Source organism: Erithacus rubecula (assembly GCF_903797595.1).
Source record: "Erithacus rubecula genome assembly, chromosome: 19".
Classification (NCBI taxonomy): Eukaryota; Metazoa; Chordata; class Aves; order Passeriformes; family Muscicapidae; genus Erithacus; species Erithacus rubecula.
In genome coordinates this window covers 13,037,973-13,065,516 of record NC_136671.1, presented here as the reverse complement: position 1 = coordinate 13,065,516, position 27,544 = coordinate 13,037,973, and the positions used below count along the sequence as shown (strand labels likewise).

The 27,544-nt window shown below is 49.1% G+C and overlaps 2 protein-coding genes across 3 annotated transcripts; one reads left to right on the top strand and one right to left on the bottom strand.

The window, feature by feature from the left end:
• Nucleotides 1-524: 524 nt before the first annotated feature.
• Nucleotides 525-5,524, bottom strand: RAN (RAN, member RAS oncogene family). The gene is made up of 7 exons (XM_079322992.1): nt 5,415-5,524; nt 4,773-4,815; nt 3,774-3,858; nt 3,563-3,688; nt 2,457-2,644; nt 1,770-1,940; nt 525-1,668 (listed from the first exon to the last, which is right to left on the bottom strand). The coding sequence occupies exons 2-7, from the start codon at nt 4,806-4,808 to the stop codon at nt 1,624-1,626; spliced, it is 651 nt and encodes a 216-aa protein (XP_079179118.1). The 5' UTR covers nt 4,809-4,815; nt 5,415-5,524; the 3' UTR covers nt 525-1,623.
• A 2,460-nt stretch (nt 5,525-7,984) lies between these two features.
• Nucleotides 7,985-27,270, top strand: STX2 (syntaxin 2). Of its 2 annotated transcripts, XM_079322976.1 has the most exons (11): nt 7,985-8,101; nt 15,559-15,630; nt 16,120-16,219; nt 17,552-17,626; nt 18,038-18,111; nt 18,548-18,656; nt 19,353-19,426; nt 19,506-19,643; nt 21,088-21,198; nt 23,973-24,100; nt 25,263-25,381. In XM_079322976.1, the coding sequence occupies exons 1-10, from the start codon at nt 8,072-8,074 to the stop codon at nt 24,054-24,056; spliced, it is 867 nt and encodes a 288-aa protein (XP_079179102.1). In that variant the 5' UTR covers nt 7,985-8,071; the 3' UTR covers nt 24,057-24,100; nt 25,263-25,381. The 2 variants fall into 2 exon arrangements, with proteins under 2 accessions (XP_079179102.1, XP_079179103.1); XM_079322977.1 differs by lacking the exon at nt 23,973-24,100 and having other exon boundaries at nt 25,263-27,270.
• The last annotated feature ends 274 nt before the right edge of the window (nt 27,271-27,544 follow it).

The following is a 27,544-nucleotide window of genomic DNA, read 5'->3' as shown; positions in this document are numbered from 1 at the left end:
CCCTTTGCAGCTCCCTGCAGCAGCCCAGCAGGGACAGGTGCCAGGCAGGGCAGCTGTGACACCAAACTGAGCCCCAGCCCTGCAGAGCTGCACGGGCTCACCTGGCTAGGAGCTGGTCCCAGAGCTCCCAACACCAAACCTACCACAGCACACCTAGTGAAGCAGCAGCCAAGCCAGCAGGATTAACCAGGGCCTGCAGAGGGAATTAGTAACACCAGACAACAGCTACAACAGCAGCTAGAGCAGGATCATGCAGCAAGGAGAGCCAATGAACAGTGAGGGGCAGTTTGTGCTTTACAAACACCAAGTGTACAACAACACTCCTCGTTTTCATCCAGGAGCTTCAAGTCTTAAACACAACTCGGGTTCTGAGTAACCAAAACCCCCAACCCTCCAATTCCCAACCTGAACTAACAGAAAAATGACTCTTTTACAGCAATATAGCACAATAGTCATAGTCCAATTTTTGCTACCAGGCAGAAAAAGTTGAATATTGAAGTAACTTACATACACAAACATGCAAGTTAAAAGGCATAAATGAAATGCTCCACTTTATTAAGAAACCAAAAATACAAAACTGAAGAGTTCAAGACTTCATGTACTCCAACACTACTGAAAAAAAAATCCTAAACTTAAGTTTTGCTTACTAGCAGTACTAATATTGACCAAGATTCATCTCTACAAGGTAGTGTTAAAAGTTGACATTTTCCACCATTTGTGCTGTAATAAGCCAGTTTCAAATTAAGAACTTGGTGCAGTTACAGTTAAGTCTAGATGTTTAAGTGACTGTGGCTCGTTACACAGCCCTGGGCAGGCAGGAGCCCTTTGTCTCCAGCCATGGCTGCTGTGTGGTGGGCGAGTCTGAAGATGCAGAGTTGCTGCAGCAGCTGCAGCTGTGCTCTGCCCATGCAGTTGGCAGCCCTGGGCTGTTTGCTGCTGAAAGCAGAGCTGCAGGCTGTGGGACAGGAGGGGCTGGGGCTGTCACTGCAGCAGGGCCAGCAGAGCTGCAGGCTGGGCTCACTGCTGGGCTCTGCCTGCAGCTCTGCTCACCAACAGCCCCAGCACCAACAAAAGGAAAGAACTGTTAGCTCTGAATTAGCAAGAGGAGCATAGTATGAGAAGCAGGAAGAACAGAATGAGAAATGCAGTAGCAGACAATCAAGTATTACCCTCAAATGAAGAAGAGAAGACACTTTGAACAGTTTTCCTAACAATGCATGAAAGTTCACTTGCTTGGAGATACTTGAAATACAACTTTATTACCTAAACAAAAGAATGGGAATGACAGAAACAGGATTTTTCACTTAACACTCTGATGTGACTGCAGCAGTCTTATATTTGAAACTCAAAAGGGGAAGTAATTGCAGTCCAAAAAACAGCTAAATATGCAGGTCCAAAATATGAAGGTTTTTTTTGTTTTGGTTTTTTTTTTCATTTTGTTTTGTTTTTTTTTTTAAACTGCCACATTCACTCCGAAGCCCATTCATCTCTTTCAGCATCCCAAAGATTAAGCACATGTTCTGCTCAGCTAGATAATAAAGTGGCAAACACGCTGCACCACTGACATCACAGGACAGTTGCCTATAAAACTAGACTTCTGACGCTGGGCTCCAGCTTCACCCCTCACAGGTCATCATCTTCATCTGGCAGTGCAGTGGTCTGAGCAATCTGCAACAAAGGAAGCCACAGCTCAGAAGTGTCCTGCAGCTCTGTGCCCTGACTGGGACAGTCACCAGGCCACTGCTGCCCCTGTGCCCTCTGCCACTCACCTGTAAGTCCTGCTCATACTGTGCTGCCAGTGCTGGGTCCATAACAACTTCAGGAGGTGCAAGGGCAGGCATGGCAACAAACTCCAGGTTGGGATCTCCAATTAGCTTCCTAGCAAGCCACAGGAAAGGCTTCTCAAAGTTGTAGTTACTCTTAGCTGAAATGTCATAATACTGAAAAAGGTACATATTAGACATTATTATAAAAACCCTCTAACATTTAGAACAAACCAAGATCAACATAGAAGCAACTTGTTAACATTCCTTTTTTTGACTGCATGGCTTCTGTTTGCATATTCATAAGCAGCTATGATTTAAGTGTCAAGAAACAGTTTAAGGCAGGAACTATTAACTGAAAGGTTCTCAAATCTCATCAAGGATAAAGCTCTCAGGAGACATGCATGAATCTTTCTGCTGTGATGTGATCTACTGCAGTCCCACTCCTGCCATGGGATGGGATTCTGAGCACTCAAAGCCCAATGCACAGAAGTTCTTTAAGAACTGAGCACAGCTTCTGCTCTAGGGCAGTGATGCTCATCCTTGCCACCATCACTTCTGAATTCCCCTGAATTTTGGTCTGAAGAGCCAACAGATGTGAGGCTGCCTACAACAGAGGCAGAGCACTCAGTTCTCATCCAAAACCCAGCTGCACTCAGCAGAATCCAACCAGCCAGATTCCTCCTGACTCACCTGGAGATTCTTCTTCCTATGGAACACAATGGATTTTGCCTTGACTTTTCTGTCCTTAATATCCACTTTGTTGCCACACAAGACTATGGGGATGTTTTCACATACTCGTACCAGGTCTCTATGCCAGTTAGGTACATTCTTGTAAGTGACTCTTGATGTTACATCAAACATGATGATGGCACACTGAGCTGCAAGAGAAGGAGAGCCAAGTCACACCAGGAGTGACACCACCTGCTTGCAGCAGGGATGGAGAGGAGGAACCCAGAGATGTCCCACACTAGGGTTAAACACCTGCAGTACCTTTCCCTCCCAGCATCACAGTTCTGACAGCTCCTGTTCTGTTAGCAGGCCAGGCCATGAGTGCACAGACCTGGCCCATGGCTGTGTCACCCCACAGCACAGCAGCTCTTTCACTAACCCAGCTCTAGCACTGAGGAACATGCTGTTGCACCATATCAGAGTACACGAGACTACAGAAGCCAATTTGGATTTGCCCAAATATTTGCCAGAATCAGTTAATACCTATTCAACCCATCTCACTCTAATGAGGTTTCCAGGTAGGCTGAGAGCCTGTGGTCCACATCTCAGGATGCCCTTGTCCAGAACAGTTTCTCAAAAATACTTTACAAAAACAAAATATAATGAAGATATGCAAGTGAGTGAAGGAGCACAGGACAGATCTTGGCCAAGCAGAAAGAAGGAACACTTGTGCACTTTGAGGAAGACAAACGAGGTGTCCAACTTCCCCACAGTACTGAAAATCTGGAGTTTGTGTGTTGCAAGCCCTTGCCTGAGCACAGCAATACAGATCAAAACCTGCATTTACTGGAGCATGTTCTCCCCCTTAAACCCCAAATGGCACCAGCAGTAGCTGGTCACTGAGGGTGCACCACTTCCACTAACACCAGAGCCCACACTGAAGCCTCAAACACAAGCTCACATGTTCCTACATGAGCACACACAGTCTGACAAGGGACACTGTCCTCTCTACACAAAGAGCCTGAAGCCTTCCCTGCCAGCTCATCACTGCAGCTACTCTGACAGCTGCTGCCAGGGTGGCTCACAGGAGCTGAGTGAAGGCCCAGAGCTGCCCCCCCAGCCCTTACCTTGGATGTAGTAGCCATCACGCAGGCCACCAAACTTCTCCTGGCCAGCTGTGTCCCACACATTGAATTTAATGGGGCCTCTGTTAGTATGGAACACCAAGGGATGAACTTCAACACCCAGAGTTGCTAGGGAAATAAAGAGTGCATTTAGCAGGTCATGGGCTGTACTTCATGTGCAAGATACTGGAGTCAAATGTTCCCTCAGACATACCTACATACTTCTTCTCAAATTCACCAGTCAAGTGACGCTTCACAAATGTTGTTTTACCAGTGCCACCATCACCAACCAGGACAAGCTGCAGACAGAAAGGAAAGGTCAGAGCAATGCATTTTGAGACACTCACCAGTGATCCTAGCACTGATACTATTCACTACTACAAAGAGCTTGGCTCCTGCAAGGTGCTGCAAACAAAAGACAGAACTCTCCATAAGCAGCTCCTGTGCTGGAACCCATCTGTTAAAGCCATCCATCATGCTGTAACTGTGCTCAGCCTTATCCAGTCCTTGCAGGCAAAAACTGCACTGTGAACATGGCTCCACTGAGCTACTGTAAGAGACTGAATGCAGGATGTCTTGGGCTTTCAACCTGAAAGTAACCAGATGTGGAGAGGAAATTACCAGAACACCCACTGGAGAAACCCATCGTTATCTCACAATTAAAAAACCCACCAAAACCCCACCAACATTTGCTCCATGAACTGGAATATGCTAGCCAAGCATTGCAGAAACACAAGTAACAACCTTCAAGAAGCAGTCTTCAGGACTTCTGGCTGTTAAAATACCAAAAAACACCACCAACTCACCAGCCACACAAAACACCAGAAAACTTTATTCTGAAACATTTGAACAGTTAGCACAGAACAGAATGAGGCTGTTCTAATTACAGTTAGCACAGAACAGAATCAGGCTGTTCTAATTCACTCCGAGCACCTTCTAAAGTGCACTTCAGTTCTTAAATAAAAAAATCATTCTGTAAGCAAAGACTCATTTAAATTTATTGTACTAAACGGCAAACAGAACAGATTAACACAGCATAACAGACTTTTCTTGTGTAAGCTGTATGCAACACTGCAATGAATGACCCCATTAAGTAAAAACCAGCACTTCGAAACCAAACCCACCATCCACGTCGGCACTCCAGAGCGGCCCGCGCTCCTTTCCTAGGGAAAGGGAAAAACGCGCCAACGGGTGCCGCGCAGCAGCGCCTTACCTTAAACTGCACTTGGGGCTCTCCTTGGGCGGCCATGCTGGCTCTGCGGGGAAATGGCAGCAGCGTGAGCGGCCGGCGCGGGCGCGCCGCCGGAAGGGGCCGATGGCGCTCGGGCCGGCCCGGGCGGCGCCTCCGCCGCGTGTGGCGGCACCGCGCGCGGCAATGGCGGCGGCGCCTCCGCCCGCCCGGTCCCGGCTCCCCTCCCGCTCGGCGCGCGGCCCGCCCAGACCCGCATCCCCCTCAGCGGCGGCCGCTGCCCGATCGGCGGCTCCGAGCGGGGCCCGCCCGCGCTCCCCGCCATGAGGCACCATGACTGAGCAGCGCCGCCTCCCCCCGGCCCGGCCCGGCCGCGGCAGCGCCGCCCGCCGCCCCTCGCTGCCCCTCGCAGCCGGCCGCCCTTTGACCGCGGCCGCAGCCGTGCGCGGCCCGGCCCTCCCGCCGCCCCGCTCCCAGGGCCGAAAAACCGCCACGCGCTCGGCTCCCGCAGCCGCAACGCTCCCTCAGGCGCAGCCTCCCCGCGCCCAGCCCGGCCCGGCCAGCCTAGCCCCGCCGCGAGCTAACGGTGACCGCCGCCCCGCCGCTGGAGCTCCGCAGGGCGGCCCCGCGTGCCGCGGTGCGGCGGGGCCCGGCCGGTGCCGGTACCTCAGCCGAGGCTCTCCCGCTCGTTCACTCCGTGCCGGGCGCAGGGAAAATGGCGGAAGCGCCGTTCAAATACCCGGACGGCGACGGCGCGCGGCCGCGGGCGGGGGCGGGGCCGAGCGTCACGTGGTGCGCGGCGCGCGGGAGGCGGCGGGAGGCGGGGCCGGGCCGCGGTCATGAGGGAGCGCGGCCCCGGGCAGCGGGCACGCTATCGAGTACCGGGCACGGCCCCGCGCAGCGCCCTGTGAGACCAGCTGCTCAGAGCAGCCGCCCAGCACGGCCTCCAAAACCGCCTAACCGCATCGCAGCGCCAAGTCCTCCTCAGCACCTCAGGGATGGCGGCTCCATCGCCTCGCTGGGCATCCTGTTGCACTGCCTGACCACCGAACAGCAGAGAAACCTCTCGAATACCTGAACTGGGTGTGCCCCGAGCCCCTTTGCCCTGCTGCTGTGGCTGCAGGCACGGCAGGAAGGCCGGGCCGCCCTCGCTGTGGGCAGCAGGAGGTGCCCCGAGCCCTCGGCTGCTCCTGCAGGAGGTGTTTTCCTCACCTTTGGTGGCCTTTGCTGGGCACATGCAGCACCTCCACGGCCCTTGTAAAGCGAGGGGTGGGTGCAGCACTCGGGCACCTCTGGGGCGGGTGGTCCCTGCCCTGGCCCCGCTCCCTGCCCCGCTCCCTGCCCCGCTCCCTGCCCCGCTCCCTGCCCTGGCCCCGCTCCCTGCCCCGCTCCCTGCCCTGGCCCCGCTCCCTGCCCCGCTCCCTGCCCGTCCCTGCCCTGCCGGAGGGCACAGCTCCTCGGTGCTCTGCGGGCTGTGGGCACTCCCGAGCTGTTCATCGATAAACCCGCGAGGTGCTGCCAGCTGGTGATGCTCTCCCCATAGACAAGGACGGAGAAACTTAGAAAAGCTGTTCTAGTGCCTCCAGCGTGGGGTAATAAAGAGGTTTTTAGCAGCAGGAGGGTTTGATTGAACAGCTCTCAGGTATGATGGGCTGTGGTAAACGGGGCTTTCTTTAAATGAGTTGCGTTTGTGTGGTTTTTAGCATTTCTGCTGAGCGCCTCTAGGTGTCAGGATCATTTTTTTCCAGAATATGCAACTCTTCTATTTCTCAGCACAATGCTATCCTGCTAAAACCCTTGTGAATTCCACCTCTGCCTTTGACAAATACAAATGCATTTATAAATAGGAGACCATAAGGCCATCTTAGTGGAGTTTGGCAGTTTTAAAGAATATAAACACGGGGAGAAAAGCAATCTGTACGTGTGTATACAACGCTCACTGTGCTCTAGTTATCTCTTAATATTGGAACAAATTTATTAGTAAACTACTTTTCCCCTGCAAACTAACTAGCACTTTAATGTGGAATAATTAAAAATTCCATTATCATAGCATTTGAGCTCCTGGCAAACACTTACTTCATTGTTAAAAAGATAAATTACCATGTGAATCTAGTTTTTAGCATCTGTTTTGTCAGCATGTATAATTAAGTGTTCAGTTCAGAGGATGCACGGAACACCTGCTCCAGATAACTCCATTCAGCAAAGGCAGCAAAACACTCCAGCAGCGTTAGATCACTAAAGAGATCCGTGGGTAATCAGCACATTAAGTGCTGTAAAGAGGCCTTTACATTTCCCGTGTCTTAACTCGGGTGAACAAGCTCAGCAGGTGTGCCCCAGGTAAGCGTACAGAGTAAAGGCAGCGGGGCTGGTGCGAGGGGCGCTGCCGTCCAGAGCCCGGGACCGCTCTCCGCAAACTCCTTTAGGACAAGCCTGTACCAATGAAAAACAAACAGGCCACGCTTTCTGACAGCGTCTCTCACGGTAATGTGCCACAGGCGGGCTACGATCCACCGTGCGCTGGGAGTTCCCTGCGTGCTCGGGCCTGAGGGTTCCTGTGCTGAGCGCCCCTCACACACACACAGAGCCACCCGTTCCGAACGGGGCCGGGCCCGCTCTGCCCGCCGTGCCCCGTTCAGCGAGGCCGGGCCCGCGGGGCCGGGCCCGCTCTGCCCGCCGTGCCCCGTTCAGCGAGGCCGGGCCCGCTCTGCCCGCCGTGCCGGATCCGCGGGGCCGGGCCCGCTCTGCCCGCCGTGCCCCGTTCAGCGAGGCCGGGCCCGCTCTGCCCGCCGTGCCGGGTCCGCGGGGCCGGGCCCGCTCTGCCCGCCGTGCCCCGTTCAGCGAGGCCGGGCCCGCTCTGCCCGCCGTGCCGGATCCGCGGGGCCGGGCCCGCTCTGCCCGCCGTGCCCCGTTCAGCGAGGCCGGGCCCGCTCTGCCCGCCGTGCCGGGTCCGCGGGGCCGGGCCCGCTCTGCCCGCCGTGCCCCGTTCAGCGAGGCCGGGCCCGCTCTGCCCGCCGTGCCGGATCCGCGGGGCCGGGCCCGCTCTGCCCGCCGTGCCCCGTTCAGCGAGGCCGGGCCCGCTCTGCCCGCCGTGCCGGATCCGCGGGGCCGGGCCCGCTCTGCCCGCCGTGCCCCGTTCAGCGAGGCCGGGCCCGCTCTGCCCGCCGTGCCCTTTGCCCCGTGCCCGCCCCACGCGTCACGGCGCCGGGCGGGGCCCTCAGGGCAGCGCGGCCGTGCGGCCGAGCGTGCGCGGTGCTGCGGCGGGGCGCTGCGGCGGGCGGGCCCGCGGAGCGGCGCAGGGCGGCGGGCGGCGCGGGCCCGCGGGGATGAAGGACCGGCTGGCTGACCTGGCGGAGGTGCGGGGCGCTGGGGGCGGGCGGGGAGGGTCCCCGGGCTCCGGCAGCGCTTCCACCCGCCGCGGTCCCGGGAGCGCCGTGCTCCGCTTCTCCCGGCCTCTACGGGCGGCTTGGGCGGCTCCGAACTCCGTTCGGTGCCCCGGTATTTCCGTGCCTTGGGGGGCACTGAAATCTGTCCAGTTCCCGGTAGCTCTGTGATTCTGGGGCTGTGAATGCCGTTCATTTCCCGGTTATTCCGTGATTTTGGGGTTGTGAGTGCCGTTCATTTCCCGGTTATTCCGTGTCTCGGGCTGTGAATGCCGTTCATTTCCCGGTTATCCCGTGTCTCGGGCTATAATTGCCGTTCATTTCCCGGTTATCCCGTGTCTCAGGGCTGTGAGTGCCGTTCATTTCCCGGTTATCCCGTGATTCTGGGGCTGTGAATGCCGTTCATTTCCCGGTTATCCCGTGTCTCGGGCTGTGAGTGCCGTTCATTTCCCGGTTATCCCGTGTCTCGGGCTGTAACTGCCGTTCATTTCCCGGTTATCCCGTGTCTCGGGCTGTAATTGCCGTTCGGTGCCCGTGACCCGGCCGGTTTGTCCCGGTTTCTCCCGCAGCCCTGCGGCAGGAAGGCGCTCTGCTCCATTCTCCGCCTGTTTACAAAATGGTAGCTGCCTCTGTTTATCCGCTCCTTTCCTTTCCCTTGCTTGTTCTTTGGAAACTATACTAAAAAGAGGCACCATCAGTCTGTCTGCAACAGGATATGGCTTGGGTGAAATAAAAGGATATTTGAGGGATTTTGTTTTGGGTTTGTTTTTCCTGAAAAGAAATGGAAAAGGAGTTCCTGTGATAGTTCCAGTGCTCCGCGGATGTGTGGAAGTTGGGCTGTGTTGAACTGTGTTCAGGTCTGGGGCTCTTTCATTTTCTGGATCGTAAAATCCATTTTGGAAGCTCCCTCGGTAGTGATGGAATTACCGGTCTCTTTGTGTTTCTCTCTGAAAGGATGAATTGCCATCGGGAAGGCTTTAGGATTATTAAATTACAGTTTCTCTACCTGGAATGATGTTTTGGAGTCATGCCAGCACAGCAGTGTTTCTTTCAGGTGTGCTTGCTCCCTTTCCCTGTTTCTAAACATGTCCGGGCTGTGGGAGCAGTGCCAAATTTCAGTGCACACATCTCAGAGGAAGCGACCAACAGTGATCCAAACTTGCTTTGTATTTATAATTCTGTGCCTGTAGAATCCCGTTCTGTGTCTCTGTAAATGGAAGAAACCAATCCCACACCCTGGCACACCCCCCATTGACAGGGTTAAAAGTGTTTCATGCAGCTGGTCAGAGGAATTTTAAAGCTTTAGTGTTTGACATCCGAAAACATTACTGCACTGGGCTGGGCTGCTTCTGAAATATGTGTCTGCCAGTATTGCTGAAGTGCTTCATATGTCCATCAGTGTCATTTTCGCTTCCTGTGGAATTAATAAATTGCATAGAGACTTTAAAAAGTGCTTCTAATGAAAATATTTAAACATGACATAAAGGTAAAAGCTACTGAAGAGCTGGTCTGTGTTTCATCACAATTATAAATGTGTAGTTGACCTGAAGTTTTGTAAAGTTGCATATCCAAGGGAAATGAATATTCCCGTTTCCACAGGAAACTCATTGAAGAAGCAGCTTCCATCTTACATCTTTATGTGATTATAAAAAATATAATGGTTTTGTGAGGTGGTTTTCCTTTCACAGAATGAATGCTTTGAGCAGAGGTGCCTGACACATGGATAAGATGCTCAGGAGTGGAGAGCAAACCTGAAGAAATAATGTGTTAACATTTATTTGCCTGTTTTTTCAAAGTGTTCAGGTTTATTAATGTCGTTTCATTGTATTTCATTTGGCTAAATTATTTAGAGTAGAACCCAGACACTGTGGTTTCAGTCAGGCCTAGGCCTGCAGAGTTCAGAAATAACTGAATATTGTCTGTTCTCCTTAGCATGAGGGTGTCATTGTGTTCCTGTACCTCACCTGGCAGCTCCTCCAGCCCATCTCCCCAGACCTGCAGTGCTGCACAAGGCCTTGGAAAAACCCCTGCTCTGAGCTGTTTGAACTGAGCTCACCACTGCCCTCAGCAGAAATTCTGATTTCCTGTGTGCTCATTTGTGTGTTCCTGGACTCTACCGGGCAGCAAGCAAAATATTTTGTCATTAGTTTTTCCCAGATGATTATAAAGAAGAGGGAGAGATGCTGCCTATCAGTGTTTGTGGTTCATTCCCCCAGCGTCACCATAACTGTCAGATATTTTGTTAATACACTGTGTTTAGGCTGTTACACAGTTGTTGGAGAAAGAAGTGGTTGATGACATGCAGATTACATAGCCTTCAGATAGTGCTGCTTCCTCTTGTTTTCTTAGCTCAAAGAACTTTGTGAAGTATGTGCTTTATCAAAAGAGCAACCATAACTGCATTTGTTCAACTTTAGGAGGTTATTTTAATGTCATTTCTAAATTATTCTTAAGCAGGCCCAAATGAACTTCTTTAAGGTGTTTGAATTGTCCTTTAATACAATGAATGGGACAACTGAGCAAATCCCAGACTGGTTTTAGTTATTTGAGCACAAATAAGTGTAAGATTAAAAGGTTCTCTGATCCAATACACTGTTTCAGCAGTGGTTTACAGTAGGTGTTTAGGGAAGAAGAAAATGAGTAGTACACAGCAATGATTGCAGAATGTGCTGCCAGCCCTCAGTGGTTTGCTGTTCACAGACACAGGTCCATGTGAAACACTGAATGATCTGTGAAGTGCATGTTCTGACATTCAACTAACTTCAGGTCTTACAAACATATCCTTTTAAAGCTCTGGTAATGAAATTTATTCGTATTTTCATTTTGTTGTTCAGGCATTTCAGAACAAGGTTAGCTGTAACCCTCTGCCTGAGCAGAGTGCTGGTTTAGATCTCAGGTCTGGGGTGCACTGTGGCCCCCAAATGTCCCCCTTGTGACATGCTGATGTGGATGCAGACCTGTCTGCTGGAATCCTTTTTTCCTGCTTGATTGGTGAATCATTTAAAATACTTGAGTTTTGTATTTCTTTACTTGGTGAAGATCTGTTGCAGATAATCTTTGAAAAATGAGTAGAACATATCAATCTATAAGTTAATATTTTTAAGCAAGGGCCTGTAACTCGAACAAAACTGCATTGATTTTTTTCCTAATCACTTTCTTGGACTCAGTCTCTCTTTCTTGGACTCAGTCTCTCTTTCTTGGACTGTCTTAGTCTCTCAGTGGCCCAGAGCTGTTAGGGAGCAGGTGAAAAGGCAGAGGCACAGAGGTTGGAGCTGTTGGGTTGGGTGGCACAGAACCAAGCCCAGGAGCTGTGCAGCAGCAGGAAAACACAACTGCAGATTGCCTGAGTCAGGCTGGGCCAGGGCTGGGCTCAGACACAGAGTGGGGATGGGGATGGGGATGGGGATGGAATGGGGATGGGGATGGGGATGGGGATGGGGATGAGGATGGGATGGGGATGGGGATGGGATGGGGATGGGGATGGGAATGGGGATGGGGATGAGGATGGGGATGGGATGGGATGGGGATGGGGATGGGAATGGGGATGGGGATGGGGATGGGATGGGGATGGGGATGGGATGGGATGGGGATGGGGATGGGGGGTATGGGGAATGGGGATGGGAGGGGATGGGGATGGGGATGGGGGGATGGATGGGGATGAGGATGGGGTTGGGGCATGGGAATGGGAAATGGGGATGGGATGGGGATGGGGATGGGGATGGGGATGGGGATGGGATGAGGATGGGATGAGGATGGGGATGGGATGGGGATGGGAATGGGAATGGGAATGGGGATGGGGATGGGGATGGGGATGGGGATGGGGATGGGAATGGGAATGGGGAATGGGGATGGGGATGGGGATGGGGATGGGGATGGGGATGGGGATGGGGAATGGGGATGGGGAATGGGGATGGGGATGGGGATGGGGATGGGGAGGGGATGGGGATGAGGATGGGATGAGGATGGGGATGGGATGGGATGGGGATGGGGATGGGATGGGATGGGGATGAGGAGGAGGATCAGCTGTGCCTTCCTGCCGAGCCACTGTGAGGTCATTTCTGGCAGTGGGCTCCCAGTGACGTGGCTGTGGTTAAATCCTGTTTCTGCCCCAGCTCTCCTGGGCTGTGCAGGGCCTGGCTGGGATGCAGAGTGTCCTGGGCAGGGATGCTGTGAGGAGGGAGCTCTGGGATCTGGGATCAGCTCAGGCTGTCAGGGCAGGGATGGTCAGTCATGGTCCTGCCGCTTGGCCCAGGGGGCACAGCGTGATTGCACCTGAGAGGCTCTAACCTTGAGTGGCAGTCCAAGGGCAAGTCATAGTCATGGTTTTCAGCTAAAAGCTGTTTCCAGTCTCAAAGGTCAGTAATTACTAAGATATCTCCAGCCTGACTTATTTCTGCAGTTCTGTTAGGTAGTGGAAGTGACAGAAGTTTCATAAACCATCAGGATAGCTTCTGCCTGGAGCTGAGAAATGATGCTGTGAGAATCTCTGCTGTTTGAGAGATTAAACCTGTTTAACCCTGCTGGCAGCAAGAGCAGCACACGGCTGCTCCCTCACTCACCCTGCTGGGATGGGCAGAATTCCCAGAGAAAAACCATGGACTGAGAATGGAGGCAGTCCAATTGGTAAAGCAAGAGCTGCACTCAAGCACAGCAAAAAAGGGAATTCCTTCCTGCTGCCAGGGGGCAGGGGGGGTCAGTGCATCCCCAGGAAAGCTCTGTCACAGTCACAGGGGGCCCTGCCCCTGTGGGAGCTGTAGCCACAATCCCAGTGTCACCAGCACACCCCAACCAGCCCTGCAGCTGCTGGCACACTTCACTCTGTCCCAGCCAAAGCAGCTCCAGCTCCTGCCCCGGGGGGCTGGATGGGTTTTACAGGTCTGTGAGTGTTTATGGAGCTCTGTGCCCGGGTTTCCAGTCCCAAGGTCAAGGTGTGAGCTGCAAACAGACTTTATTAGATTGCTCTTGGCATTGACGTGAAACCTTTTATCAGCTTCTTGTGATAGTGCTCCTACTGGGGAGCTGAAGTCCAGGAGAGCAGTATGTTTCTGCTAAACCCTGATAAAAGGAGTTGTTGGTCACTTGTGTGCTTCTCTAGAGAGGCACAAAAGCACATCAGCTGAAGAGTCAGGAAATGAGCTGTATTTTAGGTAAGAGATGATTTAAGAATATAGAGAGCAGAGGCTGACAAACTTGCCAGGTGTCTCAAGTGCTGGTGACTGAGGCTGTCCATAAATCCTTCAGCTAATTGTAGAGAGCAAATTGTTCTGTCAGTGCATCCCAGCAGCCAGGCAGGAGAGTGGAATACTCATGGCACAGGCTGGGCTGGGGAGTCATGGTCAGCTGCTGAGCAGCTCCAGCCATTTCTGAGTCACACTTCTGCTTTCTTTCATTCAGGATTCACCCAGGCGTTGCATGTCTTACTAAGGTCTGACCAAACTAAAAGCTGACGTTCTCAATGAATTCCATCTCTTAGTAGATGGTATATTCATTATTTTTAATTCAAATAACTAAATAGAGGATGCAGTTATGAACAAGCAGAAAGTTATTCTTTACTCAGTAAATATAAACCAAAAGTGTTCTTTTGCATAGATAATGAAATTAAATGTATTTAAAATTTAGTTCTTTCTCAGATATTAACTTAGAGCTTGTGGTGTGGTGGCAGTGCAGTCTTGGGAATGGTGGAGTTTTGGGTGACTCCCTTGGGGCACAGACTTCCTCCCTTAGCTGTGTTAAGCAAGACTGTTAATTGATGGCAATCTGTGAGGACAGATAATTAGTGTTCTGGCCTTATCTCCCCAAAATGAGTGCTTTATCGGGTCCTGGGTGCCACCCAGGCTGAGAGCTTGTTCCAGAGGGCAGGGACATCTCGTTTGCTCCTGGGGCATCCCTCCCTTCCCTGAGCACAAACCCAGCTGGTTCCTGATGGGAACCTGCCCCAGGGCTGTGTGCATTCTGCCCTGGGTCTGAGAGGAGCTGCCAGCAGCTCTGCCCTGGCCCTCGGTGGGGACACTCGTGGGGACACTGATGGGGACACTGATGGGACACACTCATGGGGACACTGATGGGACACTCACACTCATAGGGACACTCATGGGGACACTCGTGGGGACACTGATGGGACACTCACACTCGTGGGGACACTCAGGTTTGGATGCACAGGTCTCAATTGGAGTAACTTCTTTATATACTTCTATATATACATATACATACTTCTGTATATATGATAGCAGTGTTTGGGTTAAATTGCAGAATTGTCATGCAAACATGGCTTTTGCTGTGGATGGTGTGCTGTGGATGTTTTTTGCTGTGGATGGATGGGTTTTCTGTGGATGTTTTATGCTGTGGATGGTTTTTTCCTGGTGGAATGATTTTGCTGTGGATGGGATTTGTTTGTGGACTGGTTTTGCTGTGGATGGATGGATGGATGGATTTTTCTGTGGATGTTTTTTGCTGTGGATGGATTTTTCTGTGGATGTTTTTTGCTGTGGATGTTTTTTGCTGTGGATGTTTTATGCTGTGGATGGTTTTTCTGTGGATGGATTGCTGTGGATGGATGGGTTTTTCTGTGGATGGGTTTTTCTGTGGATGGGTTTTTCTGTGGATGGTTTTTCTGTGGATGTTTTATGCTGTGGATGGTTTTGCTGTGGATGGATGTTTTTTGCTGTGGATGTTTTTTTCTGTGGATGGTTTTTCTGTGGATGGGTTTTGCTGTGGATGTTTTTTGCTGTGGATGTTTTATGCTGTGGATGTTTTTTGCTATGGATGTATTTTTCTGTGGATGGGTTTTGCTGTGGATGTGTTTTTTTTGTGGATGGGTTTTTCTGTGGATGTATTTTTCTGTGGATGTTTTATGCTGTGGATGGGTTTTTCTGTGGATGGGTTTTGCTGTGGATGTTTTTTGCTGTGGATGTTTTATGCTGTGGATGGTTTTTCTGTGGATGTTTTTTGCTATGGATGTATTTTTCTGTGGATGGGTTTTCTGTGGATGTTTTATGCTGTGGATGGTTTTGCTGTGGATGTTTTTTGCTGTAGATGTTTTATGCTGTGGATGGTTTTGCTGTGGATGTTTTTTGCTGTAGATGTTTTATGCTGTGGATGGTTTTTCTGTGGATGGGTTTTTCTGTGGATGTATTTTGCTGTGGATGTTTTTTGCTGTGGATGTTTTATGCTGTGGATGGTTTTTCTGTGGATGGGTTTTGCTGTGGATGTTTTATGCTGTGGATGGTTTTTCTGTGGATGTTTTTGCAGGGCTCCCAGCAGCTGCCAGCCCCTCTGCTCTGCAGCTCTCTCTGCCCTGGGGCCTCTCTGCTGTCTCACTGCAGGAAGGGAAAGTCCTTTGGCTCTGCAGAACACAGGTGAAACTGTGTGTGCTGCAGTTCAGAGCAGTGCCCTGGCTGCATTTCACAGATTGTTCTTTGTTGTGTTTGCAGTATAAAGGAAATGAAGATGGAGAGACAGTTATCATCGAAAAAGATCATTTCATGGATGACTTCTTCCAGCAGGTGAACTTACACTTCTCACCATACATTGAAGACTGACTTTTCTCTCTGTGCCTTTTAATCTCAGTAATGAGGTTTATCAATTCATCTTCCCTGGTATGGTTTGTAATTGTATGGAATTGCACCAAAACAAATGTTGGTAATGCTTTATTAGTTTATTTCAGGACATTTTCTGTATTTATTGCAGAAAAATGTTTTTAATTCCCTGTCAACAAGGAATTTGATAATAAAATTTTAAAATAGTAGTCTGTTAGAAATATTAGCACTTAAGTTTTTGGCCATTCAGAATGTATTTGCTATTAACAGTACCGGGTTTTAATTTTAAGAAGTAATTACAGACTGTTTAAATGTTGACATTTCTGCTGGGATTTCTTTCTCTGCTACTTACAGATGAAATAATTTGGGTTTTATTAGCAGAAGTTTTTTGGTTTTTTTAAAATATTGCCCTTAAATAACTCTGTTGTCTTCTTTGCCATATTTCTCTTCCTCTAGGTTGAGGAAATTAGAAATAATATAGCAAAAATAGCACAAAATGTGGAAGAAGTGAAGAAGCAACACAGCATTATCCTGTCAGCACCAAATCCTGAAGGAAGTGAGTAATAATTTCTAAGATGTACATACTGTGGCTGGATATTCTGAAATCATGTTTGTTTGTTTTAGGAATAGTACTGAAGATGTTCAGGATGCAAAATGTAACACTAAGTAAACATTTTTAATATTGAATTAACACTTTCATTAGTTTATTTTGACCTTTTTAAAATCTCATTTAAAAAAATGTGTATTCAGAATATTTCTTCCATCATCCAAACCTTTCCTAGCCCAAGAGTCAGTTTGATGTGGGTTTTCCCTTCAGGAACAGAGTGGTTACTTACATTTCTGCCAGTCTGTGAGAAGGCTGAAGCTGTCTGTGCAGCCTGTGCTGTCATTCTCTGTGTTCTCAGCAGGGCAGTGCTCAGCCCATGGGGAGCCCTGATTTGGAGCTCTGACCCCAAGGCTGGGTGCAGCTGCCCAGCAGAGCTGAGAGTGCAGGACCTTCTCCAGGGCCATGGACCCTTCCCTGCCCTGAGCCCCTGGCCCCAGCCTGGCTCTGGCCAGGGCTCTGACAAAAGGGAACAAAAGATGCTGACATGTCTCTTGTTTGAATGTTGCAATGCTGCCTTAACATTTATCTTGTTATTCCATCTTCTTGCTGGAAACTGAACTTGGGCTGTTACTTTATCCTGTTCCCTGTTCTCCTTGGTGTGTGTTTGTATTCCTGCAGCTTCTGCAGTGGCTCTCAGGTTTAGTCAGGGTTCAGCTGGGTGTTGGGGAGACAGTCCTGTGAGCAGGGGATGCTCCTGTGGATCTCAGGTTTAGTTCCCCTGAGTGTGGGGGTGACAGTTCTGTGAGCAGGGGGTGTGCTCCTGTGGCTCTCAGGTTTAATCAGGGTTTCTCTGAGTGTTGGGGTCACAGTTCTGTGAGCAGGGGGTGCTCCTGTGGATGTGCCCTGGTGTCACAGGGATGTAGCAAAGCTCTCCCCAGTGCTGGGGGTGGGATCCCCCAGAATGTCACAGCTGTGTGTCACAGATGTGTCAGGGGGTGTTAAAGCACACTGACAAAAAGGGGACAGAAATTTGTGTTCTCACCTGTACTTACAACTCAGTAGCATTTAACATTACCCTGAAAATCTTGAAAAAACTGGTTGTCACCTGGTTTAGTTGCAGATTTGGTAATAATAACATTTCCCAGGTGTAAGCCTGTCATAAGGAGCAAGAACCTGATGGTTGCTGTTATAAAAACAGCATTTAAAGTACTTAGGAGGATAATAAACTTCAACTCTGCATAGTTATACTGAATAGAATTCTGAGATTGCAAGGTAGATTTGTAGACTCTTGCTGACTCACTATTAGCAATAATTAACAATTCAAAAATTTATTTTTTAAAGGAACAAAGGAAGAACTTGAAGAACTGAATGAGGAAATAAAGAAGATTGCTAATAAAATCCGGGCCAGGCTAAAGGGTAGGTGCTGAGGACAAATAAAACTCCTTGCTTTCAGAAATAACCTGGAAAATGACAGTGCAAAGTAATTCCTGCATATAGAAATGTCTTCTGCAGCTGAAGTGCTTTTTGGGGGCATGATATTTTGGAAGAAGATTAACTGTAAAATGACACCTTTTAAAATTTTCCAATGTAATAGACAGTAGTGTGACTCTGTTAAGAGTGATTGAAGCAGCTACTGTGTTTAAAGATCTCTACCAATGATCGAAATTATTTAAAAAATTTGCTTATATATCACTGCCATCCTTTTCCCCTGAAATGTTACACATGTCTCTGGGAAGCTTGTACCTTTGAAAAGTACTAATAATATTTACAAAGTGGTTGAGCTGTTGAATAAGTGCCATTGACTCAGTACTCCTGTCTTGCTCTCAGCTATTGAGCAGAGCTTTGATCAGGGTGAGAATGCCAATCGAACATCCGTGGACCTCAGGATCAGGAAAACACAGGTAGGGTCCCCTCAGCTGGCAGGAAACCCCTGGGTTCTGGGGAAGGGAGGACGAGGTGGAGTGTTCTGAGCTCAGTTCAGGACTCCTGGGGTGCTTTGCTGGCCTGGAAGTGCCACTGGGATTTCTGGTGCAGAGCTGTTGCTGTGTGACAGAAATGGCCCTGTCTGATGTCCCTCTCTGTCCCTGTGTCTGTCCCTCTCTGATTCTCCTGTCCCCATGTCTGTCCCTTTCTGATTTCCCTCTCTGTCTCCACGTCTGTCCCTCTCTGCTGCCCCTCTCTGCCCGTGTCTGTCCCTCTCTGTCCCTGTGTATGTCCCCATGTCTGTCCCCTCTCTGTCCCCCCTCTGTCCCCCCTCTGTCCCCATGTCTCTTCCCTCTCTCTCTGTCCCCTCTCTGTCCCTCTCTGCTGCCCCTCTCTGTCCCTGTGTCCTCCCAGCACTCAGTGCTGGCACACAAGTTTGTGGAGGTGATGACCGAGTACAACGAGACGCAGACGCTGTTCCGGGAGCGCAGCAAGGGCCGGATCCAGAGGCAGCTGGAGATCAGTGAGTGACCCACCATCCTGCTCCTAGTGCCTGCCTTGTTTCTATTCTCTAAACATGGTACAGAGCATCAGGGATCTTGGACAGCATCTCACAGGGTGGGAGAGAACACAAACACTTCCACTGCCTGGCACGAGCTCCTTGATGCGACTCTTCTTACAACAGCTGTAAAGAAAAAACTCAATAATTTCCTTTAGATTGAAAATTATTGAAGAAATTATCTTCTTCCTTTGCTTCATTTACTTCCAGTGTTGCAACTTTAAATGAAGCATCAAGAAAAGTTTCATTTTGAAACAGCAAGTGTTATTAAAAGCCATTCCAAAATTAACATGCCTAACAGGCTCTTTTTCTGTGGTCCCATTTTTGTCTACAAGGATACTTGGTAAATCCATCTGGCATAAAATCAGTGCTGCTGTTATATGGGCTTTAATCATCTGTTGACTGACTCACATATGACTTACTTCCTATTCATTATTAGGAGTATTTAGGAAGGTTCCTGACTTCACTTTGAAGTACAGTATCTACCTTGGAAGGTGTCTAAAAAGTGACTGAAATTAGTCTGGTGGCTGAACTCTGCAGGGTTTTATCCTGCAAAATCTCAGTGCAAGAATTGTGTCTGAATTGTCATCCTTCTGCATGGTGAAATGTTGTGTTCAGCACCAAGTGATGCTCTGTGGAGTCCTGTTGTTTGTGTTCCAGCTGGAAAGACCACCACAGATGAGGAGCTGGAGGAGATGTTGGAGAGTGGCAATCCTTCCATTTTCACCTCTGATGTAGGTATTGCTGGGCCAGTGGTGTGTGTGTGTCCTGCTGCCCAGCAGAGCTGGCCCTGAGCTGTGTGTGTGCCCTCAGATCATCTCAGACTCCCAGATCACCAGGCAGGCCCTGAACGAGATCGAGTCGCGCCACAAGGACATCATGAAGCTGGAGTCCAGCATCAGGGAGCTGCACGAGATGTTCATGGACATGGCCATGTTTGTGGAGACCCAGGTGAGGCAGGAGATGTTCATGGCCATGTGTGTGAGACCCAGGTGAGGCAGGAGATGTTCATGGCCATGTGTGTGAGACCCAGGTGAGGCAGGAGATGTTCATGGCCATGTGTGTGAGACCCAGGTGAGTCCCCCTGCAGCACTCATGGGCTGGGCTTTCCTCACTCTTCTCTTTGCAATGGGCACTTGGTTATGTTCAGGCAGATTTGGGATTATTCTGGGCTGTGGTTAGAATATGTGGAAATTAATCATGGAGGCTTTTTGTTTTGTTGTGGGCTGATTGACCATCTCAATGTCCTCATGCTTTCAGGAACTGACCACAGACCTGCCTTCCAGCCAGTGCATTTAATATTTTATTCAGTATGATTGATTGCAATATGCTGGAACATCTTTGTGCATGTTTTAGTAAAGAAAGGTATCTTGTGGAACCCTGTTAATACCTGGGGATTTTGGATTCTCAGCCACAGGTGTGTCACCTTGCACTTCCTGCAGAAGTTCTGTGTTCACCAAAGTGAATGTTAAGGGCTTGACAAGTCCTTCAAGTCATCTCTTGTATTCATAAGCTTTGTCTTGACATGCACATAAATCTGTTCTAGTTTTAGTCTTTAAATTAAATACCAATTATCCAGCAAAAGTATTTTTAACTTTCATCTTAAAATGGTTTGACTTCTGCAGAAAAGTGAAAAGAATAGTGTTAGAAGAGAAACTTGCCTGAACAGCAAGTTAGAGAAACTTGCCTGATTTTTGGTAATGGGTAATTGGTAATTTGGTAATTGGGTTTTGTTCTAGAAGGCCTTTGTTACTTTGAAATTAAATAGCCAACAGAAATTGGTAGCAGGTTTCTTTTGAATTACACACAAACAGAAGTTACTTGTGCATCATTCTGTAATGCTTTGCTGTTTACTGCTGCTGATTATCTCTTCTGATGGACAGACACACAGGTAACTGCCTTACTGTCATTTTTCACCAGCCCTCCATTCCATGCCAAATGTCATTCCTCATCATTAGTTTGGATTTGTGGTGCATTGACATCCCTGGCTCTGAGGAGCTCCATGTGTGTGTTTATTTCCTGGAGAGCTGCTGAACCTTGTGTGGAATAGCCCAGATCCTTTCCCAGGGGTTCTGATCTGAGTGTCACTCAGCTTTTCTGCTCAGACATCCCCCCCACCCCAGGGCTGTTTGCAGCTGGGCAGTTCCTGTTGCTGCACCAGGGGCAGATTCTCCTGCTGAGCATTCATTCTCCTGCTGATGAGCATTCCCTGTAGGGTGGGACCTGGGAGCCCTTGCTGCTCATTCCATTTCCCTCCACCTGCCAGAGCAGAGCAAATGGCATCCCCACTATGTGCATCATTGATCTGTGAAAGTAGCTCCTGGTGGCTAGAGACTTTCACTCATTAAACAAAGCATTCCAATAATGTGATTTTTCCTCACACTTTTGTTCCAAGGGTGAAATGATCAACAACATTGAGAAGAACGTGATGAATGCCACAGATTATGTGGAACATGCCAAAGAGGAGACGAAGAAGGCAGTGAAATACCAGAGCAAGGCACGCAGGGTTCGGTGGCTGTGATGTTGCCCCATTGAGATGTGTGACCAGCTGTGCAGTGTGAGGCAGCTGTGCCAGGTGGTTGTGAGCAGCTGTGCCCGTGTCCAGTGAGTGTGACCAGCTGTGCCAGTGTGACCAGCTGTGCCAGTGTGAGCCAGCTGTGCCAGTGTGAGCAGCTGTGCCAGTGTGAGCCAGCTGTGCCATTGAGTGTCAGCCAGCTGTGCCATTGAGTGTGAGCGCTGTGCCAGTGTGAGCCAGCTGTGCCAGTGAGTGTGACCAGCTGTGCCAGTGTGAGCAGCTGTGCCAGTGTGACCAGCTGTGCCAGTGAGTGTGAGCAGCTGTGCCAGTGTGAGCCAGCTGTGCCATTGAGTGTGACCAGCTGTGCCAGTGTGAGCCAGCTGTGCCATTGAGTGTGACCAGCTGTGCCAGTGTGAGCAGCTGTGCCAATGTCAGCCAGCTGTGCCATTGAGTGTGACCAGCTGTGCCAGTGTGAGCAGCTGTGCCAGTGTGACCAGCTGTGCCAGTGAGTGTGAGCATCTGTGCCATTGAGTGTGAGCAGCTGTGCCAGTGTAGCCAGCTGTGCCAGTGAGTTGAGCCAGCTGTGCCAGTGCCAGCTGTGCCAGTGTGCAGCTGTGCCATTGATTGTGACCAGCTGTGCCAGTGTGAGCCAGCTGTGCCAGTGTGAGCAGCTGTGCCATTGAGTGTGACCAGCTGTGCCAGTGTAGCCAGCTGTGCCAGTGTGAGCAGCTGTGCCATTGAGTGTGAGCAGCTGTGCCATTGATGTGAGCAGCTGTGCCAGTGTGAGCAGCTGGCCATTGAGTGTGAGCAGCTGTGCCAGTGTGAGCCAGCTGTGCCAGTGAGTGTGAGCAGCTGTGCCAGTGTGAGCCATGTGCCAGTGAGTGTGACCAGCTGTGCCAGTGTGACCACTGTGCCAGTGTGAGCAGCTGTGCCAGTGAGTGTGAGCAGCTGTGCCAGTGTCAGCCAGCTGTGCCATTGAGTGTGATCCAGCTGTGCCAGTGTGAGCATCTGTGCCAGTGTGAGCAGCTGTGCCATGAGTGAGCAGCTGTGCCAGTGTGAGCCAGCTGTGCCAGTGAGTGTGAGCATTGGTGTGAGCAGCTGTGCAGGTGTGAGCAGCTGTGCCAGTGTGACCAGCTGTCCAGTGTGAGCAGCATGTGCAGTGTGAGCAGCTGTGCCAGTGTGAGCAGCTGTGCCATGAGTGTGAGCAGCTGTGCCAGTGTGAGCAGCTGTGCCATTGCGTGCTGAGCAGCTGTGCCAGTGTGAGCAGCTGTGCCAAGTGTGAGCCAGCTGTGCATGGAGTGTGAGCAGCTGTGCCAGTGTGAGCAGCTGTGCCATTGAGTGTGAGCCAGCTGTGCCAGTGTGAGCAGCGTGCCATGGTGAGCAGCTGTGCCATGAGTGTGAGCAGCTGTGCCAGTGTGAGCAGCCTGTGCAATGGTGAGCAGCGTGCCATTGAGTGTGACCAGACCAGCTGTGCCATGTGAGCAGCTGTGCCATGGAGTGTGAGCAGCTGTGCCATTGAGTGTGAGCAGCTGTGCCAGTGTGAGCCAGCTGTGCCATTGAGTGTGACCAGCTGTGCCAGTGTGAGCAGCTGTGCCAGTGTGAGCAGCTGTGCCAATGTCAGCCAGCTGTGCCATTGAGTGTGACCAGCTGTGCCAGTGTGAGCAGCTGTGCCAATGTCAGCCAGCTGTGCCATTGAGTGTGAGCAGCTGTGCCATTGAGTGTGACCAGCTGTGCCATTGAGTGTGACCAGCTGTGCCAGTTGAGCAGCTGTGCCAGTGTCAGCCAGCTGTGCCATTGAGTGTGACCAGCTGTGCCAGTGTCAGCCAGCTGTGGCAATACTGGAAACTTGCACTGCCGTAGAGGCCGGCACTTTTGGGGCTGAGAACAGATCACAGCTCCTGTGTTCACAGCTGCCCCTCTGAGCTGCCATGTAAAAACCCCACAGAAGAATTCATGTATTATCCCAGTGGATAAATTCACAGGCTTTTCTTACTAGCCTTCACAATACCTGAATTATTCAGATTCTGAATAACCTTGAAAGTTTTTGGCTGTTTATTACAAGTAGACTTAGCTGGATTTAAAGCTATAAAATCTATTCAGTAGCAGGAAAAATGAAAGTGCTTTTGCTGAAATAGGCTTTTTTTTTTTTTTTTTTTTTTAATTCTGCTTGTAATTTTTTAGTTTTACAGATAAATCTGGGAAGGGTGAGGCATTGGGCCATGGCACTGAATTTGTGGAGGACTTGAGTTCAAAGGAGTGTTCCAGCACTTTCCATGGCACTTGCTTTGTTTGGGTATCTTTCTTCCCATCAGGCACCAAATAATATATTCTGATATCAGACTAGCAAGTAGTTTATTTTTACATTCCAGTTTCCCCTTTTGATGTGCTGTGCAGTTCAGTGAGGCTCATTCTGGTGAGCTGGATTTGAAGGAATAATTCATTTTCTATAGATAGAGATCTACACAGAGATAACAGGCCTGATCCTTTACAAAAGATCTTTTCAGAAGTGTTCAAAGGGCCCACTCAATATGGATGTAAATGGTGCTTGTATCATCTGTGATAACTGTGCAGGCATTAATCACATCAGTTGACAGTTTAAAAATGTTCATTCTGCCATTTGCAAGATCATGCAGGTACATTCATCTCAATTCAGGAATACAGGGGGCTTTATAAAAGTGCTCGTGATTCTAAAAACTATTTGAAAAATTGAAAATAAATGCAAGTGTTAATGTGCTTAATATTAACCCTGCCTTGTTTTTTGACAGAAAATGTGGATAATTATCATTGTGTCAGTGGTGTTGATTGCCATAGTAGCTCTAATTATTGGTTTGTCTGTGGGTATTCGGTGATGCTTGGATAACCTCAGCATGCATGGCTTCCTGCCACTGTGGCAGTAAGTAACTAATAACTCCTTTGGCTCATTTTCTCTGTCCTCTTCTGCTGCCCCTCGGCGTGCCCTGGGTTGGGCTGGCTGCCCTGGCCCTGCCCTGTGTGACCCTGCAGGACCTGGGGCAGGTCCTGGCTGTGCAGTGACCCTGCCCAGGCACCCAGAGCAGCCAGGGCTGGGGCAGCAGCTCTTGGAACTGGTGTTTCTGTGCTGGAAGTTGACATCAGCAGGCAGGGTGGAACCCTGAGTGCACCTGGGCATTTTCCAGTGGGGGTTTCTGGGGTTAAGCAGTTTTTGAACAGTACCATGAAGCTGGAGAACACTGTGGCTTGGAGAACATCTTCAAATCTCCTATTGGAAACTGTTCATTAATGCTAGATGAAATGAAGCAGTGGGAGACCACAGTGTGTTTGGGACATGAGATTTCTCTCAGGGCTCATGCCTTTGCTGCAGTAAAGAACCATTTCTTGTGCAGGTGCTGCTTAGCCAGGCTGAGCAGGCACCATAATTCACTCCTGTGGCTGCAGCAGAAATGCAGCTTGTAGCACAGAGCAGCACCAGCAGGTGCCAGCTCAGCTCATCAGAAATGCACATTTCTGTACTAACACTCCTTTAACATCTCAGTTTTTGGTGTTGGAGATTGCTCCCAGCTCTGGATTGTGGGCAGGGAGCAGGATCTCTGCCTGCAGTCATACCTGACCCAGTCACAGCCTGGTGCATTTGCACAGGAGCATCTCTCCTTGTTAACCCCTGCAGCCCCTCTCAGCTGTTTCCTGCCCAGTGTTCTCTCTGACCTTTGCTGAACCCCACTGAGGCTGCAGATGTAAAGGTTTGAGCAGGCTGCAAATATTTATCCAAGGAGGGTGGCAGTGAGCAGGTACTTAGACTTGACCTACATCTGTTCCTAATGGTGTTGACAGAAGTTGGGCATGAGCAATAACCACTGTTTGTAAAGGAAAATAGAGAAATGTTGCACAGATGGCTCTGCCTTGTGACCATGGTTACATGGGTGGGAGAAACAGGGAACTGCAGGAAATCATAGCAGAGATTGCTCCTTGGAGAGAAGCACAGCACTCAGCCTGCTGCACTGCTCTGGCTCTGAGTGGATTTAAACAATCTCCATCTGACAGAGTGCTTTAATCTTACCTTTTCTCTCTTCTCCCTGCAGAAATTGATGTTCATAATAATCTGTGTAACTGTATTGCTTCTGATACTTGGAATTATCCTGGCAACAACTCTGTCCTAGCAAGCACATTCCAAGAGTCAGCACCCTGGAGGAGCTCAGAGCACCTGCAGTGACAGCAAAGCTTCCCCAGAGATGGCACTGCCCCACCACATCACCTGGCACCAGTGGCTGAACATGGAAGCAAAATCACTCCTCGTGTTTGCTCAGACATGAGATCAGAATGTGTTAGGGTGTGTATGCATTTGGCATCATCAACTAAACACTTGTAAGAATGAGACTTTGCTTGGAACTAAAGTAACTTTGGGTTTTTTCACATCTCAGTGTTACAGTTGAAATAGGGAGTTGAGGGATGATTGAGTTTGGACTGTTTTTGGCTTTTTTCCTATTGCTAACCTGACTCTAATCATGACTTTAAGTACCTTGCCAGTGCTGCCTTTGTTAGCACTCTTGTGAATATTTTTATGAGATGTAGCCTTGTGTTTAAGTGTATTAATTATTTAGTCACCTTAACCTATTTAAACTTTATGCTTTTTCTCCAACAAGTGCTAAAATATTTTATCCTGAAAAGACTACTCATTTAACTGCCTAGTGCATTACACTTGAGAAGAAAAAAGAAAAAAAGCTTTTTTACACTTGCCAGTTTTTTTTTATTTTTTCTTCCAAGGTTAATTGCTTTAAGTACTCCTTCATGGTTAATAAGAAGTTAGTTGCAACATTTCTGGTAAAAGCATACAGCTCTGAAATGCTGAATTTGCACCTGAGCAAGTAATTTTACAGGTAATTCTTTGCAGAGGAGACTGATGGATCAGTTTAGCCTTACTGCTTATATGGATATAAAAAAATGTCTTTCTGCAGCCAAATCAAGTTCTCTTGTTGTGGAGTTTGCTAATGTTGATGTGTGAGTAGAGCACATACCCAGGAGATCAAACTGAGACACTGATGTGTCGTGGAGTGTGGCTCTGGCATGGATGAAGTGTTTTGGTGCACACTTGCTGTTGTAGTGCCAGCTTGGAAGCTTCACAGAGCTCACAAGTACCCAAATAACTGCATTTAATGTTACAGGTTCTTTTTGTATTTTTGTGTGTAAAGTATTTGTGACTTAGTTTGTGGCTCCTCATGGTTTAAGCATATCCATGTAGATATGTAGATACATTTACACTCAAAGAGAAACAGAGGAGAATTTGTGCCTTTTTAAACATAGTCTAAAAGATACTCATCAATGTTTTCAGATACTCACCTCTCAGTTGACTGCAGTAACTCAGTCCTGCAAGTTTAGAATCCTAAAACTTAGATTTTGTTGGAAGTGTCTGAGATCAAAGTTAGTAAGTGAGAATTCAGACTTCATAGCATTCAGCAAAGTTTACAATTTCTATTGTATGTATGAATATTCCTGCTTTGCTGTCCAGGTATACTGTGAATATGCTGGAGCTATTCAGATGTCAAACATGGTTCAAAAAGAAAGCAAATGTTGTTATTATTATTATTGGTCTCTATACAAGTCAGCCATAAAGAAGTCACTTGAAAAAATTTGGCTTCAACAATGAACAAATTTCTTTTACCTCTGAGTCCAGAATGCACCCTGATGTTTGTGAGGAAGTTTACATGCAAAGTAAGGAAGGATTGGTTGCCTTAATGCTCATTCTAGGTAAATATTTTTTATTCTGTAGTTTTCTAGATTTTTATCAGTAAATATTATTTATACATATATGCAAATTAGATGGGGGAAGAATGGCTCCTGCTGTTTAGCAGCTGGGTGTGTGAACTGACCCTCAAAATCCTGTCATGTTGGATTTCTTTCCCTGTACTGCAGTAATGTGCCCATCAAGAGCAGAAATTTGAGCAGGCTACTCCACAGTTTTCACTTGTTGTTGAACAGCTGCCTCAGAGAGTTTGTTTTACAGCAAAACAGACCTTTTCACATGAACCTCTTTGTCTGGAGGTTGGAGGGGAGTGAATCTCTAACCTATGCACTAATAAACTCATCAAGTGAGCTCTGTGCCTGCTGTGTCTGTGGGGCTGGGCACGCCAGGGGGTGGGAAGGAGCTGCTGGGTTTGCTCTGGCTGGCATCAGCACAGGCTCAGGTGGGGTTGGGATGGATTGGGGTGGCTTGGGGCAGGTCCTTGGGCAGTTCTGTGTCACACTGGGATGGTTTGGAATGATTTAGGACACAGGGATGGTTTGGGATGGATTGGGGCAGGTCCTTGTGCAGTTGTGTCTCACAGGGAATTTGGGATGGTTTGGGAACACAGGGATGGTTTAGGAT

Bases quoted from the DNA above. Each gene is read 5' to 3' on its own strand.
- RAN (XM_079322992.1), bottom strand. From the start codon at position 4,808: ATGGCCGCCCAAGGAGAGCCCCAAGTGCAGTTTAAG. The intron at 2,645-3,562 runs GTAAGGGCTGGG...CTTCTCTTGCAG, and splicing joins TGATGGCTACTACATCCAAG to CTCAGTGTGCCATCATCATG. The intron at 1,669-1,769 runs GTGAGTGGCAGA...CCTTTGTTGCAG, and splicing joins AGTATGAGCAGGACTTACAG to ATTGCTCAGACCACTGCACT.
- STX2 (XM_079322976.1), top strand. From the start codon at position 8,072: ATGAAGGACCGGCTGGCTGACCTGGCGGAG. The intron at 16,220-17,551 runs GTGAGTAATAAT...TATTTTTTAAAG, and splicing joins AGCACCAAATCCTGAAGGAA to GAACAAAGGAAGAACTTGAA. The intron at 19,644-21,087 runs GTGAGGCAGGAG...TTTTGTTCCAAG, and splicing joins CCATGTTTGTGGAGACCCAG to GGTGAAATGATCAACAACAT.